Here is a 22734-nt window from a genome sequence, read left to right on the forward strand (position 1 = left end):
GGGTAGAACCTTATAATTCCAAGGGGACGTAATGACTTTTCCAGGTTCATTGTCACCTATCCATGATGTAATATATAGAAAACTATGGCAACACACATGGACAAAAATGATGCTGCAGTTAAACGTAATCCATTACGGCAGTCGCGAATAAAATGAAAATTAAATGAAAAGTGTTGACTGCAGCATTAAACTAAGATCTGCTTAATGTTGCACCATGAATCCATGTTTTTGCAGTGTTGCGCGTTATAACCAATCACACAAGAGTCTGTTTAGTTTTTGAGTGCAACGGCCAATCAGAGCCATTTTGCTGAAACACCGGAGTTTTGTTCAGTGCGTGCGCTCGATGAGTGTATTCTATCATCATAAACAACAAATTGCATATGTACATATGATGTAAGTAGGAGATTCATTCATCAAACAGTGTATAGACCGCTTTACTGATTTTTAGGAGAGTTTTTTGAGAGTGCTTAAACTCGCACTAGACTGAATTCAGGCATACTGTTCGCAGGGAATGTGTAACTAGCCAAAAATGAGTGCTTATCAGGATCAACTAAAAGCTGGATTTTCAAAAGTATTTGAAATATTTAAAGTTTTTGCCATATAATCTTTAAAATAAGATCACATCAGTCATATTACCTGACATACCCCTAAACATGACGCAGCACAAAACCAAACATTGATTGGTTGCTTTACCTGTCAGTTATATGTCCATTCAAAGTGGCCAATTTTTCCCACCAATATTATCCGTCTGCAATATTGGAGGCCACAATTTCAGGAACGCATTTGTAGGACTGCATTTCTAGGACCGCATTTCTAGGACCCTAGTTTTTTGTGATAGCGCCACCTACTGAGTCGGAGAAACGCAGTCCCAGGAACACATTTCCAGGACCCCTAGTTTTGATGGAACGAAAAAAGTACCACCAAGGCAGTATTTTCACCCAATTTTAAAAGGTACAATTTGTAAGATATTTGCAGTAAAATATCCAAAAACCACTAGGCTAGTGTTATATATTTTGTCCAGCTGATTACTAACAATATCTCTAATGTTTTCAACTACTTGTAAATCATGAGAAAATTTCCATTCTAAACAGTGACACTGGGCAGTGCAGTCGCCTGTCAGTGATGTCAGTTACCCTTTGTTACCGCCTTTACTGACGTAGAAACCACATGACAACAGTGTCGTGGACAAATGCAGAAGTAGCGTCTAGCGTCCAGCAAACCACTAGCTTGCTTCAAGCAGTTCCTTATTTACTTCTTCTTGCACGTTTTATGGTGGATTGTGTTACTTATTTATGGAACATTATTACTGTTTACCGTCTGCCACTGGTTCTGTCGACAAGGACAGATCCCATAAACGTAAGCAAACGGGCCAACCAAATGAACCAAGAAGAGTTTGGGACAAGAGAAGAGAAAGAGCGAGGATCAAAATCAGTGTTGCATTTCCTAGATGGAGAGAGCTTTGCGACTTCAACTAGAAAGAGATGCCGATCTCACTTGTGTTTTACTCGACAGATGAGTTGTTTTGATTCGTATCTTTACAGAAAACGTATGCTATTATAACAATCAACAAGATTAGTATTATAGGGCATACACGCCAAAGGCGGGGCATCGCGTCTCTTGACCCGCACAAGGAAGCGTCTGATCCATAGTCTGATCACGTCTTTGCATCGACTTTGTATGTAATCTACTCATGCAAATCGTTGAACTCTCGTTTGCTATGTATGCCCAATTATTGTGTTTGAATGTACACGAGTGTATATATTTGTTGAACAAGTGGTAATCATTTTCATATCGTCTGATTGATGGCAGTCAGTGGTTGGGTAGAAGACAACAAATCCCATCATTCCACGCTCCTTCTTAACGTCATCAAACCACGCGATTGTTATTGTTTTGATAGTGCGCTCTCTAGTGGCAGGTCCTACAACCTGTACCTTTAACTACTTAAGAGTTTTAAAGTTTTTTTTCTAAAGGTTTATTTCACCCAAATACTACTTTCTTTATTGCAATTAAACCTGGTTCCTAGGAATGTTGAGTAATTATTGGGTCTGAGTATGATATAATAACTTATCAAGTAAAAAATACAAGGAATCATGGTATACTCTTTTCAGTCACTAGATAAGCCACATTTTCAAGTGAGGGAAGACACAAGGATTACTCTGGGGTAGATTTAAGACTGTGTATATTTTATAAAATAATATATTACAACAGTTGAACTTGAACACACACACAAAACAAACTTGTTCATGACGTGAACCTCACAGAAAGAACTTAATGGACAACATCTTCACTGACTCCTAAGAGAGAGAGAAAGAGAGAGAAGTGAATGAAATAAGGAACATATAATTGAACATGTTCTACTACATGTTCTATTTTAAATTTCATATTTAAAAGATCTTAGTGACCACAGAGCGCACACACATATACAATACAAAAATAACTATATAAATCTTCATACCAATTAATGTTCATAATGCTGTTATTGCATACTGTTCAAAGATTTGGAAAAAAATATTTTTATGTTGTGGGAACAAAAGTTCTTGATATATTCATGCCAATAAAGCCCATCTGAACTGAGAAAAAAAAATAGAGATGCAAGAAATCTGAATAGAAAAAAAATATTATTGACATGACTATTCCTGACCTTTGAATATTTAAAGCGCACGTTGTGATGTATGCAGCAGCACTACCTCCCACCTGGATTCTCTCCCCTCTTTTCTCAATTGTTTCTCTATCACCCTATTCAATTTTTCCAATTCACTGAAAGAGTAAATGGAGAACATAATCACTGCTGGGTTAACAGAAATAGTGTTATCGCTTAAAAAATTGTTAGATTGGACATTGTTTAAACAAAGAACACTTAACCATAAGCATAAAAATCTCAGTCATTTCCATAGATCTGGCATGGCAAGCCCTATAATCAACAAAAGGTAAGATTAGTGATAAATGAAACATTAGCTGCTGTCCTCTTTATCACATGTCTTGTATATTAAATGCAGATTATGGGCAATCGTATTTCATTGAAATGTTTAATTATGCAATATATTATTCACCACAATATCATGCCCAATCTTCTCAGTCCAGCTCCCAGGATAAATTTTCTGAGCAAGATCTCTATACAATAATAATAATAATAAAAATACATATAATTTAAAACAGATAGACCACCAGTGAGACATTAGGCTGTACAGGCTATAGGAACGTAGCCAAAACATGACACAATCTAAAACGCGGTATTTTAACAGTCAATTATTATTATTAATTCTGTGTAATGTTTGACTATTAAAATGTCATATGTCTCAACTGACATTATGAAACCATGTCAAGAAAGAAGAGATGTACTCATAACATGTATTGTGGGGTAACGTTAAACAGGCGTACTGTGAGCACATGACAGTTAAAACATTAAGATTGTTTTAACTTAATTAAAATGGTAAAACAATGAGTAATTAACAGGCTTTCACAACAAACGTGCTACAGTTTATTGTGCTGTCACTAAGTCAACACAAGCTTACCAGTCATGCAACAGATTCATAAAACGAATCAGAGGCTAATATATGATGGCTATATGCATTCAAGACTATTTAGCAAATCACGAACACTTCGGCTACGTTAACTTTCCAATGAAATGCATCACAATTGTTTTTAATGTTGAACAAATAAGAATTGATTGACATTTGACATACTCACACTCTTGATTGTCATCCATCTTAGCTGGTCCTCTAATTCGGTTGGTGATGTCACTAAAAACCTAGGGTCCTGGAAATGCGTTCCTAGGATTGCGGTCCTGAAAATGCAGCCTCCGGTTGTGCAGGCAGATGCTACTTGTACCCGGACCTTCTGCTGAGCAGATCAAATATCATGGATAAAAGCTTGCTGATCGAATAATTTATAATACCTTTCCTCCACAATTCATGGCACTGCCTTTTTTAAGTTTGCAGTTTCTAATCATAGCAACAGCACAATGGTCACATATAATTTGAAAAAATACCTATTTGTGTGCATATTATCTGGATTATTAGTAAAGATCAAATCTATTAAAGTGGATTTTTTTTTGAGTCCTTTACGTTTGGATGGGTAGGAACATGTATTACTTGAGTTAAATTTACAGAATCACAATAATTTTTTAAATCCTTAGATACACCTCTCAAACAATTCCAGTTCAAATCACCAAGCAAAATATTTTCTTTCTCGTGTACAATATCTGCAAGTGCAGTTAAAAGTATGGATAAGGCTTCCTTATTAGCTGAAGGGGGTCTATAACAACAGGCAACAGTTAGTCTGTTTTTTTCCTAACGATAAATCAATAGCCAACATTTCAAAGCACTTAGGAACAGTCATAGACTTTATCAGAATAGCATTTAGTCTACAATTTACATATATAACAACACCCCCTCCTTTGCTCTTCCTATCTAGACAAAATAGATTGTAACCATCAATGGCAATATCATTATCTGAGAGGGTCTTCTTCAACCATGTCTCTGATATACAGTAGCAATGATATCTGCCTTCGTAGACATCACCCATATTTTAATATAATATATTTTAGGCATCAAACTACGGGCATTCAAATTAACAACTTTCAAACCGAGTCGACTTGAAAACTCAGACGGAACATACAAACATTTAGGTTCAGGACCTGGATTTGATTAAACATTTCCTGCCATAAGTAACATCAATAATTTAAGACGACTTTGCCACACGTTTTGATATTTCATCCTCAGAAAAACATTTCAATGCGTCAAATGACTTCAAATTAAAACAACAAAATTTTTCTTCAACCAAAAACAAATAAACTATGTTGAGATGATTTGCGAAATTTCTTTGTAGGAGTCATCTTGGACTGAAGATTAAGATTTACAGTTTATGTATCTCAGAGGAGACATGAATTCATTTAAACTGCAGATACAGGTGTATAAAAAGACCTTCTGTTGTGTTTTTAACATAAAACATTGAATACTGACATTTGAAATAATTTAAAACATAACAAAATAGTCGAAGTGTGAAATTAAAATGTGAATGAATGTTAATGAGTGAAGCACTAAGATTCAACCGATTCATTCAAAAGGCTGATTCATTCAGAAACAAAGCATTTGATCGGTAATGAGTAAATCACTGAATCGGTTGAATAAATGATTCAAAATGCAGATTCATTCAATAAGTAAACACCGTCCATTGCTCAGAGACGCAAAAGAGTGCAGTGATCTGTTTGGAACTATTTTCGTTAGCCAAAAAAAAAATATATATATCATATCTAAAATTTATGTCACTTATTGCTTTACTGAATTTGTATAAAATGATTATTAATTGTGTTCATGCATCTGCAGAAAAATTACACTCTTTGTGTGATAGAGATTAAGTTAATAGGCGTACATTAAATTATATAAATATAAAAAAGCATACAGAAGAATTTTTCCCGTATACAATTTTGAAAGCCTGGAATATTGAGTTTTAACAGACTAATAAATCAATGTGCTTGCAATCCTGTTTATGATTCGGAGATATAGACTACTTGATAATGTAATATTGCACATTATTACAACAACACTTATCATATTATCACAGACAATGCTTTATCGCACACCCCAGACTCAACCTGAGTGGAAAATGAAATCATCCACGGTTGTGCATGCAAGTTTTTGCACTAATTTTTTAGGAATCAAAATTGTAGACGCCAAACCACTGATTCACCAAATCTGCTTTCCTGCAGTCTGTGTTCTTCTAACTGTTTTGTAGTAGGTAACGAATATACTTAAGGGAAATGTATCGGAGTAAAAGTATATATTTTAATTAGGAAATGTAGTAGAGTAAAACTAAAAGTTGTCTGAAACATAAAAAAACTCAAGTAAAGTACAGATACTCCCCAAAAATACTTAAGAACTGTAACGAAATACTGTTACTTTGTTACATTATACCACTTGTTTTCATGAGCAGATGTGAAGAAGAGACCTCCAGAAAATTACAGGAAACAAGCCTCAGCTAAAGATCAGTATTCAATATAGCTGCAGCTGTGGATATTATCTGTTACAAACACGCCAGGTTCCACCTCCACTCATTCACAATGCACGCCCTCACCTGAGTACTGAGCACTTCCACCTGACCCTCATCATCATCCAATCACCTCTGAACTTCAAATACCACACGCACCCAGTCAGCGTCCGGTCTCGTTCGCAACAAGGTCTTACCTGTATGCTAACTCTAAGGACTAACTCTATCTCTACTTACCTCTCTCCAGCGATCTCCAGAAGTTCCCAGCCCTCTCCATGCATGTGTGTGGTACACATCCCTCCTTGACGTCTCTACCCTGCTACTACGGATCACTTCATCACAGCCATCCTCCATATCACTTTACCCAGCACTACCCGCTCCTCTGCTTGTGCCTCAATAAACTGTCTTTCTGTTATCCTCAGCCTCCTGTGGTATTCCGTTACAGAAGACCGGACCAACACCGATCGGCACAAGCATGAGCCTCACGGACCCCTTCCAAGACCTGGTTGATGCACTACGTAGGACACTCACCACTCTTCCTGCAAACCTGTATTGAACTTTCCATCCGCTTCGCCACCCGTATGCAGTCGTGCTTAGAGCACCAGGGCCAGGCGTATTCCCCCTCGCCACTCTGCCGACCAGAGGCCGTCAGCTCCCCAGAACCAGCCAACGAACCTATGCTAGTTGACTCCTATCGACTCACGACGGCTGAAAGTCAAAGACGGCTGGCCCAGAATCTATGCCTCTACTGTGCTTCCCCGGGGCATATCATCTCTGTATGCCCCGTCCATCCTCCTTGTCCTATGGTGAGTGCCATTCTCCCTTTGAAGTACCAAATGAAACCACTTACCACTGTTGTGACACTGCCGCTGACATCTCTCTTCCAGTTTCTGCCCTCCTAGATTCTGGGTCAGCCGGCAACTTCATCTCAGGCGCCCTCTGCCGTTAACTCAAACTCACTAACACGGCAACGCCGTCAGCCTACCAGGTCTACACAATAACCGGAAGGCCGTTGAGTAAAAGATGTGTGCGTCATAGTGTGGGCCCCATTACCCTCCAAACCGGACTACTCCACCAAGAGGAGATCCATCTGCTGGTTCTGGAGGAATCCACCGCTGACGTCATCCTAGGGCGCCCATGGTTGGAGCAGCATAACCCAGTCATCTCGTGGAAGACGGGCGAAGTCCTGAAGTGGGGCGTTTCCGGAGCTGCATCACCGGTTGTCCTATCCCAGCCAAACCTTCCCCTGCACCTCTTCCAGTGTATAATACCTCAATTGAGAGCCCAGTGGAAAACCAATCCATCTCCATCCCTACATGCTACGCCCCCTTCAGTGACGTCTTCTGCCCCAAACGTGCTTCCAAGCTGCCTCCACACCGGCTGTGGGACTGTGCCATCAATCTGCTGCCAGGTGAACCAGTGCCTAAAGGAAAGATCTACCCCCTTTCCATTCCGGAGGAGAAGGCCATGGAGGAGTACATCAAGGAGGCGCTGGCCCAGGGTTACATTCGTCCATCCACCTCCCCTGCTGCTTCGAGTTTCTTCTTCATCGAAAAGAAGGATGGAGGCTTACGACCCTGTATTGATTATCAGGCTCTTAACAACATAACCGTCAAATTCCGATATCCACTTCCCCTTGTCCCAGCTGCCCTGGAACATCTCCGTGGTGCCACTGTCTTCACCAAGTTGGACCTCCGCAGCGCCTACAACCTCATCCCGATACGAGAGGGGGACGAGTGGAAAACTGCCTTCATCACCCCTACTGGCCACTATGAGTACTGCGTGATGCTGTATGGACTTGTTAACGCCCCCTCTGTCTTCCAGGATTTTATCCATGAGGTGCTCCAGGAGTTCCTCCATAAGTTAATCCTCGTCTACATTGATATCCTCATTTACTCCCGGAGCCTAGCGGAACATCGTTACCACATTGCGGAGGTCCTGCAATGCCTGAGGGCCTTTCAGCTCTACCTCAAGGCCGAGAAATGCTCCTTCCATCAGCCCTCAGTGCAGTTCCCTGGTTATAACATCAACAGCAGTGGCATCCGGATGGACGAGGAGAAGGTGAATGCTGTAAGGAATTGGCCCATCCCTACCACCATCAAAGAACTCCAATGATTCCTTGGCTTTGCCAATTTCTACAGACGGTTCATCAAAAACTACAGTGTCATCACCAGCCCTCTCAATAGTCTCCTCCGAAATAAGCCAAAATCACTCTCTTGGACTCCAGCCGCCACAGAGGCCTTCGACTCCCTCAAGAGGGCATTTACGACCGCTCCACTCCTGGTCCATCCTGACCCCAACCAACCCTTCGTCGTTGAAGTCGACGCCTCTACTACCGGAGTGGGAGCGGTCTTATCCCAGCAGCAGGGGAATCCCAGTCGCCTCCACCCATGCGCCTTCTTCTCCCGGAAGCTCAACCCAGCGGAGGTAAATTATGACATTGGCAACCGTGAGCTGTTGGCCATCAAGTTGGCCCTGGAAGAATGGAGGCATTGGCTGGAGGGAACCAAACACCCCTTTCTGGTTCTCATTGACCACAAGAACCTAGAGTATCTTTGGGTCGCCAAGAGGTTAAATCCAAGACAAGCCCGCTGGGCACTATTCTTCACCCGCTTCCACTTTACCATTTCATATCGCCCAGGGGCAAAGAACGTGAAGGCTGACGCCCTGTCCCGGTGTCACACCCCTCGAAGAAAACCTAGAGGAACCCGAAACCATTCTCCCAGAAGAGGTCATCATCAGCCCCATTACCTCGTCTGACGAGACCCTTCCTCCATCCGATCCTGCTACCAACACCCCGCCGGGTTGCCCACCGGGACACCAGTACATCCCCAGGACAAGGCGCACTCCACTTATTCACTCCGCTCACACATCTCTTGGCACTGGTCACCCGGGGGTCAATGAAACCCTCTCGTTGCTAAGGGAAAGCTTCTGGTGGCCCAACATGGCCTCGGATGTCAGAAGGTATATGAACAGATGTACAGACTGTGCTGTCTCCAAGAGCCCACGCCATCTCCCATCAGGCAAGCCCCATCCTCTGCCCGTCCCTAATCGCCCGTGGTCACACCTAGGGGTGAATTTTATTACTGATCTTCCTCCTTCAGATAATAATACCTGCATTCTTGTCATACAGGATAGATTTTCTAAGTCATGTCGTCTTCTCCCCCTGAAAGGTCTGCACACGGCCATGGAAATGGCGGAGTTACTATTTAACCATGTCTTCAGGTACTTCGGCATCCCAGAAGACATTGCACCCATGGCAGAATACCATCCACAATCTAACGAACAGACAGAGAGGAAGGTTCAGGAGATTGGACGCTTCCTCCGTACATTCTGTCACGGCCACCAGAACTCCTGGAACCAGTTCCTAGGGTGGGCCGAGTACGCACAGAACTCCCTGCGACGACCTACCATCGCACTCACTCCATACCAGTGCGTGCTCGGCTACCAATCTCCACTCTTCCCCTGGTCAGGTGAACCCTCAGATGTCCCCGCCATCGACTACTGGTTCCAGGAGAGCGAGAGGGTCTGGGACGCGGCCCACCACCAACTCCAGCGGGCCCTACGCAGGCGCAGAATGACAGCCGACCTTCGCCGATCCGAGGCCCCTACATACCAACCCGGTCAGAAGGTCTGGCTGTCCACCCGGGACATCTGCCTGTGCCTGCCCTTCTGCAAGCTAAGTCCAGATTCATTGGCCCATTCACCATCCTTGAGCAGATCAATCTGGTCACTTACAAACTCCAATTACCACCTGAATACCAGATTCACCTCACTTTCCATGTGTCCCTCCTTAAGCCTCACCATCCCTCTGTTTCTCCCCCCACAGAACCTGGCGAAGCCGAAGCCCCCCCTCCACTCCTCCTTAAAGACGGTGCTGCCTACGAAGTAAGAGACATCCTGGACTCCCGGCGGCGTGGTGGAATACTTGAGTGAACTGGGAAGGATATGGTCCAGAGGAACGTTCATGGGTCCCAAGCAACGACATACTGGATCCAAACTTACTAAACACCTTCCACTCCAGTCATCCTAACTGGCCAGCTCCCAGAGGAAGAGGACGTCCAGCACCTTGTCGGGGTCCTCGGCCCTCAGGAGCCGGCCGGGGGGGTACTGTTACAAACATGCCAGGTTCGACCTCCACTCATTCACAACGCACGTCCTTACCTGAGTACTGAGCACATCCACCTGACCTTCATCATCATCCAATCACCTCTGCACTTCAAATACCACACACACGCACCCAGTCAGCATCCGGTCTCGTTCGCGACAAGGTCTTACCTGTATGCTAACTCTAAGGACTAACTCTATCTCTACTTACCTCTCTCCAGCGATCTCCAGAAGTTCCCAGCCCTCTCCGTGCGTGTGTGTGGTACACATCCCTCCTTGACGTCTCTACCCTGCTACTACGGATCACTTCATCACAGCCATCCTCCATATCACTTTACCCAGCACTACCCGCTCCTCTGCTTGTGCCTCAATAAACTGTCTTTCTGTTATCCTCAGCCTCCTGTGGTATTCCGTAACATTATATATATTAGCCTACTGTACATCTGTGTACATGTACACACGTAACGTTTTAATGAACCAAATGATGAGTTTGCTTACTTCATCTTAATCTGTTTTCAGACTGGTTCTGAGTTGACAGTGTCAGAAAACACTTCTGAAATCCATCTACAGTGCATTTGTAAAAGACAGTGAAGAATATAAATAGTATGACTGACCAGCTAAAGATACTCAGAAACAACGTTGGGTGGAAACTGATTACACATAACCTGGATTACGTAAAAAGACAAAAAAAATCAAGTACTTGTAATTAGATAAAATTACATTTTATAATACTCAGAATCCGACTACATCAGACTGATTATATATGGTTTACACAATAACAAATGAATCATAAATTTATTTATCCTCCATGATTCCTCTTTTCCATCTTTTTTCAAATGTTCCTTTCTAAAATAGCTTACCACTTATATACACTCAGAAAGTCTTGTAGAGATTCACACAAAGACCAGTCATTAGTCAGGTTGATATAATTACACAGAAAATTCAGAGGTCACATAGCATTTGACTACTGGATTTACAGAACACATTTCAATTTTAGGAATTGTTTTCTCAGCATTTCAACATTGCATACTGATGAGCACATCAATTTTTAGTTTAATTATCATTCAGTGTGTTATTTAATCATGTATTATGATGTCTTTGGAAGACTTTTGTCTTTCAAGCACATCACCATGCACAAATTCACGTTATTCTTTACATTTAATGCACTTTGACCTAATATATTTACTTGACCTGAGATTTTAAGGCAATAAGTTAATAATTATGTAACACATTTCCATGTTCACAGTTCTCTGATGTTTATTAATGGTCACATGACAAGAAGTTAAAGAAATGAAATATTTCATTTTTCTTGTAAGTGTTTTCTTTTGATAGATGTTATTTTAAAATGATTTTAATTTTAATTAACAATTTAATGAGGAGGGCATGTTAAGAGTTCAAGGTAGATTGAGCAGAACGGCAATGCCTGAAGAATCAAAGCATTCCATCATCTTGCATAAAGACCTCCGTATATAATTATTGAACACATCCACCAAGCATACAAACAAAATGTCATATTTCACACATTGTTTCAGCATATACCGCAAGTTATATGGTAGGTTATATTTTTGCAGTAGAACCCAGAAAGTATAATGTATTAATGTTTTGGTTTTAGCACCTTGTAGCTCCCTAAAAGTCCTACCTCATCTCTATTCATGGTAAAGCAAATAGTTGACAGTTTTTAATAGACACAAATTGCATTCAGTTACATAATAAAGAGTAATGCAAAAAGTTCAATAAGTTCATTTTGTGTGTTTATTCAAAAAGATTTTGCCATATATTGTTTCTGATGCCACATTGTTCTCAAACATCTTTCTTGTACACATTGTACTGACACATATGTCTGTTATTATCCATTTCTTGGTGGTACCTGTAGATGTCAACTTCCTTATTGCCAGTATTACCTATTAACAGATTCACATTGTCTTATGGAAGGCCTGTGAGAAAAACACCATCTCACTTTAGCTGAATAGTGGCAACAGTTGCTATGGGTTTGGACGAACTTCAGTGTAGTTTTTAGCTACATTAGAGAAGCGAACAACTTTTATTTGGGCTGCTTTTTCATTGATGTCCTTCCACATATATTCAGGAGAGAGCAGTTTACTAGGTTTGTTCAAAAGGAAATACTTGTTCAAGTGAGACTCCTCTTGCCATACTGCCTCAATGGAGTTTGCAGCATCAATGTGCAGCTTCTCCCTGCAGGTTTTGGTGAGTTGATGTACATCTTCCAATGAGCCACCAAATGCAGCACCAGCATAATAATAATCACCTTCTCCAGCTGGAATGTATGCTTGAGACTCTGGTCTACGCTCATATGTGAATTGATCCCTTGGAGCGTCAAACAACCAAGGATGTATCACACCTACCAGATGACCCAAAGACTCCACAACCCAACGGCCATAGAACTTTGTATCTATGTCAAGGCAGAAAATATAGTCAGCCTCGTTGGCCAGTTCATTCTCTATTAGTTTTTCCAGTTTTTCCATCCTGCTCATACTGATGTCCTGCCATCTGTTCAAACTCTGGATCTTTAGAACTGTCAAATTACGGTTTTCACCCATCTTCACCTCAGGAATCGATTCTGGTTGATCTGTAAACAAGTAGTAATGCACTCGAAATCCAACAAAGTAATGCTGTTCTGCTGACTCCAGAAAATCTTTAACAAAACGCGTGTATCTAACAAACAGAGGAAACAAACAAAGGGAGAAATATTATGGTTCATTTAATCATTACTATTTTCATGGAGGCATCATGAAGACATACTTTCCCAAAGCGAAGACTGTGGTTGCTATGGTGAGATTGTGTTGTTTGTAGATAGAGTCGATCAGTATGGGGTTAAAGGTTCCCTCCCAAATGATTGGAGCTAACCATGATGATACAGAAGCAACATCTGTCCGACTTCTTTAAAAACATACATCCAGCGCTGTAATCATTTCATTCATGATTGGAAATGGGCAATAACTGGTTAATACTAAAAACATAATACTCACCCTACCAGCACACTCGGCTGGTTGTACAACAAGCTGTAATAAAAATGAATAAGCAGAAAGAACAACAGACATTTTTATTTGTTCATGTAGTTGATACACACTTTTTATATTTCCATCTATGAACTGAAGACATCAACTCTCAGTGGTCATCTGATCAGAACCTCAAAAACAACCATGAACCAATAGTTCAGTAGTCCTCATTAACTATCGGATCACTATCACTCATTAACTATTAACGGATCAACTTAAAAATAAAGTCACTTTTATGAAGATGAAGTTTTACAAACCCTGGCGATGACTGCAATCCAAAGGTCTTTTGCTTCCATGTTGGCCTGATAATAACAGAGTCAATCTCTTAGGCTGATGATACATGGGGCAACACAATGAGCAATTTTGCCGGGCAACTTTTTTTGAGCAATGTTTCTTGGGCATTTTCCCATTAAGAAAGGGTGACAAATTTCTATATGGATACTTTAGATCAGCCGTCAGCCCTGGGTCTCACTATATTTCCCTTTGAAGGCAACATTACCCAAAGCTGCCCGGTAACATTGCTCAAAAAGTTACTTACTGATTTGAATTGAATTTGAATTGAATTGAATATGAGCATGCACATAAATACTAGCATGTGTGTGGTTTTGTGTGTGTGTGTGTGAGTGTGTGAGTGTGTGTGTGTGTGTGTGTGTGTGTGTGTGTGTGTGTGTGTGTGTGTGTGTGTGTGTGTGTGTTGAAGAATGATGTACAGCTGCATCTCAAATTAGAATGCAGTGGGAAAGTTTTTCATTTATTTCAGTAATTCAACTCAAATTGTTAAACTCGAGTATTAAATAAATTCAGAGCACACCGACTGAAGTAGTTGAAGTCTTTGGTTCTTTTAATTGTGATGATTTTGGCTCACATTTAACAAAAACACACCGCAAATTAGAATATGGTGACATGCCAATCAACTAATCAACTCAAACACCTGCAAAGGTTTCCTGAGCTTTAAAAATGGTCCCTCAGTTTGGTTCACTATGCTACACAATCATGGGGAAGACTGCTCATCTGACAGTTGTCCAGAAGACAATCACTGGCAGCCTTCACAAGGAGGGTGAGCCATAAACATTCATTGCCAAAGAAGCTGGCTGTTCACAGAGTGCTGTATCAAAGCATGTTAACTGAAAGTTAAGTGGAAGGAAAAAGTGTAGAAGAAAAAGATACACAAACAACCGAGGGAACTGCAGCCTTATGAGGATTGTCAAGCAAAATGGATTAAAGAATTTGAGTAAACTTCACAAGGAATGGACTGAGGCTGGGGTCAAGGCACATAGACATGTCAAGGAATTTGGCTACAGTTGTCGTATTCCTCTTGTTAAGCCACTCCTGAACCACAGACAACATCAGAGGCATCTTACCTGGGCTAAGGTAAAGAAGAACTGGACTGTTGTCCAGTGGTGCAAAGTCCGCTTTTCAGATGAGAACAAGTTTTGTATTTCATTTGGAAACCAAGGTCCTAGAGTCTGGAGGAAGGGTGGAGAAGCTCATAGCCCAAGTTGTTCTAAGTCCAGTGCTAAATTTCCACAGTCTGTGATGATTTGGGGTGCAATGTCATCTACTGGTGTTGGTCCATTGTGTTTTTTGAAAACCAAAGTCACTGCACCCATTTACCAATAAATTTTGCAGCACTTCATGCTTCCTTCTGCTGACCAGCTTTTTGAAGATGCTGATTTAATTTTCCAACAGGATTTGGCACCTGCCCACAAATGACTACATGTGGTGTGCTTGACTGACCAGAAAACTCACCAGGCCTGAACCCCATAGAGAATCTATTGGGTATTTTCAAAAGGAAAATGAGAACCAAAACAACTAAAGATAGAGATGAGCTAAAGGCCACTGTCAAAGAAACTTGGGCTTCCATTCCACCTCAGTGCCACAAACTGATCAGCTCCATGCCACGCCGAATTGAGGCAGTAAATAAAGCTTGGTAGGAGCCCCTACCAAGTATTGAGTACATGTACAGTAAATGAACATACTTTCCAAAAGGCCAATAATTCACTAACATTATGTTATTGGTCTAATGAAATATATTAAAATTTGTTGAGATAGTGAATTGGTGGGTTTTTGTTAAATGTGTGCCAAAATCATCACAATTAAAAGAACCAAATACTTAAATTCAATGCACACAGACTGAAGTAATTTATTTAATACACGAGTTTCACAATTTGTGTTGACTTACTGAAATGAAATTTTCCACAACATTCTAATTTGAGATGCACCTGTATGTGTATGCACATTACTCACTTGATGACGACTTGCTCTATTATCTGCTGATTGCAGCTTAAAACAGTAAAATATTTAATTCAGTAATGTAAACTTCTCAAATCAAGAGTACATCACAAACTACATCTGCACCATTTTTTTCTAACTGCACTGAACTCACCTTTTCTGGATATTGTTCAGGTACACGAGCCTGTAAAGGAAGACATATAACTTCAGGAGTTGTACAGTAAATGTGCAACCATTTAATCTTCTTTTCAGAGTTTAGAGTTTTATACAGTCATGGCCAAAAATATCGCCACCCTTGGTAAATATGATCAAAGAAGGCTGTGAAAATTAATCTGCATTGTTAATCCTTTTGATCTTTTATTTAAAAAAATTCACAAACCTGACAAGAGATTAGCGAGAATTCCTTCATCCAGAATCACTCCAGACCCATTAGATTCCCAGCTCCATGTTGGTGCTTCTTCTCTTCAGTTCACTCCTGGCTACAGCAGAAGCTTGGTTTTGAGCTCAGTGACCCATTTCTGTGTTGTTTTTGAGGTTTGTGTTTGTGTTTGTATGGTTGGAAGATCCAAACATGGCCCATTATAAAATTTCTAACAGAGTCAGTCTCTTACTGATTTTTTATCTCTTGGAATTTGATAGAATCCATGATGCCATGTATCTAAACAAGATTTCCAGGACCTCCAGCAGAAATATAGGCCCACAACATCAAAAATATAGCAGTACCTTTCATAGTACACATGAGGTAGTTTTTATCCCTGTGTTCACCAAACCCATCTTGAGTGTTTGCTGCTAAAAAGCTCATTTTTTTGTTTCATCTGCCCATAGAAGTCAGTCCCTTTTGAAGTTCCAGTCATGTCTGATAACTGAATATTCTGGAGTTTGTTTTTGGATGAGCTAGGAGAATTTTTCTTGAAAGCCTCCCAAACAACATGTGGTGATGAAGGTTCTGTAGGAACCCGAGACTCAACTATTTTCTGCAATTCTCCAGCTGTGATCCTTGTGAGTCTTTAGCTAATCAAACTCTCCTTCTCACCATGTATTAGGATGATATAGAGACACGTCCTCTTCCAGGCAGTTTCGTAACATTTTATGTTGATTGGAAATGATTAATTATTGCCCTGATGGTTGAAATGGGAATTTTCACTTCTCTAGGTCTTTTCCTAAAGTCACTTTAATAATTTGTGAAGCTCAATTATCTTTTGCCGCACATCAGAAATATATTCTTTTGTTTTTTTCTCATTGTGATGGATGATTAAGGAATTTGGGATTTTAACTTTTTTTCCCCTCCTCTTTATATTTCTGTGAAATAGGAAGCCATGGCTGGATAATTTCATGTTTATAATCATGCTAGAGTGCTCAAAATTGTGAATATGAATGGGAATATACTTCAGAAATATTTTACTAAAAATAATTTCTAGGGGTGCCAATAATTATGTCCAATAAGTATTTGAGAATAACTTTTTTATCATAATGATATTTCCCCCATTTGAAATTTTTATCCAATAAAAGGATACATTTTTATGAATTTTTAAAATAAAAGATCAAAAGGATTAACAATGCAGATGAATTTTTTACAGCCTTTTTTGATATTTTCCAAGGGTGCTGATATTTTTGGCCATGACTGTATATTATGCTTGTCATGTACTCAGAAAATGCAGAGTAAAGAATTGCTTGATGTTGTATGGTTAAAAATCAATCAAAACATTTGTTTTCTCTCCCAAACCTATCATTCAGCAATCCTACAACCTGAAACACTATAGTGAAACCATCCTTAGTCCTGATTAGACAGAATGCGTTTTTATTTTCATTTTGGCATTGCGCTTTTCAAACCTGAAAAACACGTTCCGTCTGACTGATATAAATTCAAAAGCTAATGTCTGTCTGACAGAATGCATTTAAAAATGCTCACTGCCAATAGAAAACAATTAAAAAAGGCACCTCTCACTGCAAAAAACATGGTGTGATATGTGAACCTGGACCACAAAACCAGTCTTAAGTCACTGGGGTATATTTTTAGCAATAGCCAAAAAAACATTGTATGGGTCAAAATTATCGAATTTTCTTTTATGGCAAAAATCATTAGGAAATTAAGTAAAAATCATATTCTATGAATATATTTTGTAATTGTCCTACTGTAAGTATATCAAAACTAAATTTTTGATTAATATACAATGCTAGGAATTCATTTGGACAACTTCAAAAGGCGGTTTTCTCAGTATTTTTATTGTTTTGCACCCTTAGATTCCATATTTTCATATAGTTGTATCTCGGCCAAATATTGTCCGTCCTAATAAACCATACATCAATGGAAAGCTTATTTATTCAGTTTTCAGATGATGTATACATCTCAGTTTCTAAAAATGTATTCTCAAGACTTTTTGGTTTTGTGGTCCAGGGTCACATATGTCCTGAGAATAAAATAATAATAAAAAAAAACATTTTTAAAGGGGTTATAAAATGCAGTTCCAGAAACTTAAGTTTTCAAGCTTAGTTCATAAAGATTTTTTGCTTTAACAATAAGGTGCTTAAGCAGAATAGAGTGGCAAGGCTAAATACACGTACTACTCCTAGCCACATGCCAAGCACTAATGTTACCAACCTCTGGGAAATAATACTGCATTATTATCACATCAATTTACAACCCAAACACAACCATCTAATATTGTTGAAGAGTAAATACATACCCACTCAATACCATCCCAAAGCAAACAAGAATGATGAGAAAATTCTGACGGAGCAGCATTATTCCTGATATACTCGTGTCCACATTGATAAGTGAGAGGAATAAAGCAAGAGAGATGTATATCAAGGAAGGAGGAGTTTTCAGTTGACTCCCAATGTTATATTTGTAAATTTTACTGCTGTGTATTTTTGTATATAAAATGTGAAACTCAAGAATACTTGTTTGTAATTTTGAACTCATTAGATGTAGTACACAGAACAAAAGCAATTAATAAAAATGTATGATTTGAGTTCAAAATAAACATGGGTTACTTGCTTTTGACAGTGAAACAAAACAGCTCAAATATCAACAATGGGAGAAAAAAAGTTTAGAACAGACAAAAAATGGACATGGACGGAAAAAAAAATGTGCCTGGACAAAAGACTAAGAACAAAACTATTAGCCATACATGAAACAAACAAATAAAACAGGTATATGAGAAGTTACAAACTTTGCACTTAAACTCTGGCACACCCTTGAAAAGCATATCTGAGCTTTTGGAGGAACACTGTCAGTAAAAGAAAAAGGAAAAAAAAAAGAAAAGAAAAAATTGTACCTTTAGCTGTAAAACAGTTTACCACTGCAGGGCAATACCGTCAAAAGGGACACTTCTGTACCTTCTTTGCCCTATCTTTGCCCCTTCTTTACTCTAGGAAAAAGTTACTGCATTATTTAGGTACTGTTACGTTCTATAGTTGTGTATTATAGCAATGTATATTCTGTTGTAGCCTACAGAGCTTTGCCATCAGTTCTTGTTGTTGCCAACTTCACACTCAAACGTGCAGGAAGTTGTAGGGAGGTGGGTGCCTGTTTAAATTTTGTATCTTTTTGGTAGTGATAGGAAACCAAGGCTTTCTGAACCATTTGAGGCTTTCATCAAATTGTGGCAATTTGTTAATTACTAATGCACATTAATGACATCTGGTGGTCAGACTTCATTTTTCCAGCTTATCTAACAAATAAAAGTGGAGCAAAGGATATATATGGAATTACCTTTGTTCCTATAAAAGTGTATTTTTTCAAGAAGATTATGAAAATGAACTGAAACTGAATAAAATGTGTTTGAAACAGAAAAAAATATTCCTTAATCTTTGACTTCGTTTTTAATACACTGCATGTTTTGCTAACAGTTTTCTCCTCTTTCTTTTGCTGGTCTGCCAGAGTTTTCATTTAAGATACTGAGGTTATAGGTAACCTCTCCGGGGGCGGGGCTAGCATTGGTGTGTACTCATTGGCTACTGAGTTTTTGATTGACAGTTCCCTTTCAATACTTCACTCATACTGTGTATGGGGAAAAGCTCCTTTTTTCCTCGATGCTGAAAACTTTTTTCTGTTAAACTTTTTAAGCCAATGACAGTGTTGCGTAGCTGCGTGAGCCTGTGGCAATCCAGCACGCCAAAATGGGTGGGGCGAATGGCTATATAAGCATCCAAATTGCCCGAGGATTTCAGATCTTTCTCCTTTAGCGACGACATCATTTCGCTGGATCCCGTTTGATGAACGCCTTGACCTGGAACGAGCTCTCGCCATCGAAGAGGCACTGCAGTGGACCAACTGAGATCGCCGATCTCCTACATTTCCTGAGAGGTTCTAGGCAGTTGAACCCCCCGCATCCCCTCCCTGTTCCCACTTGGGATCTTTCCACGGTCCTCGAAGCACTCAAAGGGCCTCCCTTTGAGCTGATGCGGTCAGCTGACCTTTGGCCTCTAACACTCAAAACCGCTCTGCTACTTGTGCTAGCATCGGTCAAGTATGTTGGCGATCTGCAGGCCCTCTCGGTGAGCCCTGCATGCCTTGAGTTTGGGCCCAATGACTCAAAGGTCATTTTAAAACCCAGGCATGGCTACATCCCTAAAGTGCTCTTGACCCTGTTCAGAGCACAAGTAATTTCCCTCTAAGCGTTGCCTCCTTTGTCAGGTGAGCGAGAGCTGGAATTACTCTGCCCAGTGAGAGCACTGAGGATTTACATTGAGCGGTCACAGCCGTTCCAGCAATCTGACCAGCTTTTTGTCTGCTTTGGTGGCCGCACCAAGGGGTCTTCGGTCTCAAAGTAGCACCTCTCGCGTTGGAAAGTTGATACTATCACTCTGTGTTACTCCTCTATCTTTTGGCCTTGAGTGCCCCATAGGAGTAAGAACCCACTTCACTAGAGGCATGGCCTCTTCATGGGCCTGGTCTAGTGCTGTCAATATCAAGGACATCTGTGAGGCAGCCGGCTGGTCCTTGCCCTCCACTTTTGTCAGATTCTATAACCTGGACATCCCGACCTTGCATGCTCGGGTCCTCTCAGTATGATACAACGGCCTCTATCAAACTCCATCATCATACCACCTCCAGGGAGCTAGCTCCCTCTTAGCAAGTGTAGTGTAAAGGGTTCGATGGCTCCGGCCCTCTCACTTGTCCCCTGGACCCCATTGTGTCCAAGTTAAGTCTTGTCTTTCCCTACCGTGGCACGGCGTGGTTGAATTTGTTCCCAATGCGCAGTATTAGTTAAGTATCGAAAGGGAATGTACTCATTTACGAAAGTAACCTCGGTTCCCTGAGATACGGAACGAGTACTGCGTTATATGCTGTGCCACAAGGCTGCGGCTTAAGTGTTGTCACTTCAGTCGAATGAAATGTGTGTGCTCAGACAAAATGCAGCACACTGAATCGACCCATCTATAAAATATGTCTTCTACAAGAAGCTGGTTGACTGTAGCTTGAATAGACGTTCAAGCTGTGACTTCAAAGACTCTTAATTTAATGTGATCATTGATTTAGTTTGCCTGCTTATACAGTTAGGGGCTGGGGATGTAAGAGCCATACATCGAAAATTTAAATGTAACATTAAAGTTAGAATTGATAGATATTATTTTAATGTGTTTATATGTTAACGTGCTTGCTCTGCTTTATTATTGGACTTACTTTAAACACCTTTAAATTTCGTTGTCCCCTTAATGAAAGAAAGATGATGGAGCAACAGTTTTTTTTTTGACTGGAGTTTATTTTTGTTTCTGTTTTGTACAAGACCATCCAGTAATCATTTGAAACTTGAACGAAGTCAATTATTTGCCCAAAAGAATAAAGCAAGATTATTGATACTATTATGTTGTGCATAATAACACCAAAATAAAAATAAAAAAAATTAAATTAAAAAAGACAACTATGCGCAGTCGCGTTGTGTTCTAGCCAGGTGGGAAGGAAGTCGACCGGAAGTTGAAGTCGGCCGTGTGTCGCCATCTTGTAGCAGAACTTCACTTGCGTTAGCATCCCATTGACTCCCATTCATTTTGGCGTCACTTTGACAGCGAATAACTTTACATCTGAGGCGTTTAAAGACTCCATTTGTCCATTATTTATTTCTAAAGATACACGACAATGTATAAAGCGCTCCATTACCTTCTATGTTACATTATGGCCCCGTAGAAACAGTTTTTGTAAAAATAGGCTAACGATTGCGTCATAACCCCTCGACTCTCTGTTGCACAGTAGAGAAATTACCATACAGACAGGAGGAGAAGCTTGCAGGCAATCGGGGAGATGTCAAGAGAGAAGCCCATAGATACAAGCCCTGGCGTTACATTTTAAAATACTATACAAAATAATTAATCAGAATACTTACTCCTGCTCACTCACGCCAAAGAACTCCCCGCTCAAGCTCGCTGTCTCTGCAAGATTAACGATGGCAGTTTGCACGCACAGCTACTAAAAGATTTACATCTGTCAGACAGGTTGCTGACGTCATCAAGCTTAGTTTGAGTCTGCGCGTCAGAAACGGAAGTGCTAAAAATCGCTAAAAATGGGCTTCACTTGTCTCAATTGAGTTCCAATGGGGTTGCTGTGTCCATTTCTTTTACTGTCTATGGTTCTAGCCTACAAGCATTTTCCATGTGTGTTTGCGATGACTTAAGGTGACTGCAAATGCACCTGGGTTTGATACAACTATTGAGTGCAGTATTACCAGACGTACGATAATTATCGTATTTGTACGATAATTTTTACCTCTGTACAATGTACGATCAATAATGAAAAAAATCCCGTAATGTATGATAATTTCTGAATTTTATGAAAATTTAAATGATGGTAGTTGCATACGGCTTCTTTACTCATACACGAAATCGGCTCATTACAGACACTATAAATGTGTTCTTCAGGGTGTGTTAAGAATGCAGGAGGGTGCCCTGCTTTAAAGCCAACGAGCACTGTTGTGGACCATGACAGCAAGATCCCCTTCAACATCTGGCAACACGCAGGATTCCGAAGACAGCAGCTCAGATGTTGAGTTAACTTCACCATGCAGCAAAAGCTAAATTCCTTCTACAGTGGACGTAACAAAGCAAGTGTTAAAAATTATTTTCAATTTTTAATATGCGCCGCAGCGCAGACAGTCACTGAAAATAATGGGATAGTATTTTGTCGAACTAGTTCCGTCCAACCATACGCCTAGTTATCTATTGTGTTAATTTGCAGGTCGTGTCAAAATGTTGTTGGTTTAGAATAGATAAATAACTCTTCTGACTTGTGTACGATAATTTTCTTCCAAATACGATAATTTTGAACTTCTGGTACGATACTTGGACATTTCCAATCTGGCAACACTGATTGAGTGTGAAAGCAGACCAACGCTGCGGGCGCCTCCGGGAACAATCGTGTTCTGGCTTCGACCGCAGCAAACGAGCCCAGTGTAAA

The 22734-nt window shown here is 40.2% G+C and overlaps 1 protein-coding gene across 1 annotated transcript; it reads right to left on the bottom strand.

Moving 5' to 3' along the window:
- Positions 1-11605: 11605 nt before the first annotated feature.
- Positions 11606-18103, bottom strand: LOC132115143 (globoside alpha-1,3-N-acetylgalactosaminyltransferase 1-like). Its single transcript, XM_059523546.1, has 7 exons — positions 18026-18103; positions 15496-15525; positions 15357-15392; positions 13367-13411; positions 13080-13112; positions 12853-12990; positions 11606-12765 (listed from the first exon to the last, which is right to left on the bottom strand). Exons 1-7 carry the CDS (start codon positions 18082-18084, stop codon positions 12075-12077), a joined length of 1032 nt encoding a protein of 343 aa, XP_059379529.1. The 5' UTR covers positions 18085-18103; the 3' UTR covers positions 11606-12074.
- Between the last annotated feature and the right edge of the window lie 4631 nt (positions 18104-22734).

The sequence above is a fragment of the Carassius carassius genome, chromosome 34, assembly GCF_963082965.1.
Source record: "Carassius carassius chromosome 34, fCarCar2.1, whole genome shotgun sequence".
Classification (NCBI taxonomy): Eukaryota; Metazoa; Chordata; class Actinopteri; order Cypriniformes; family Cyprinidae; genus Carassius; species Carassius carassius.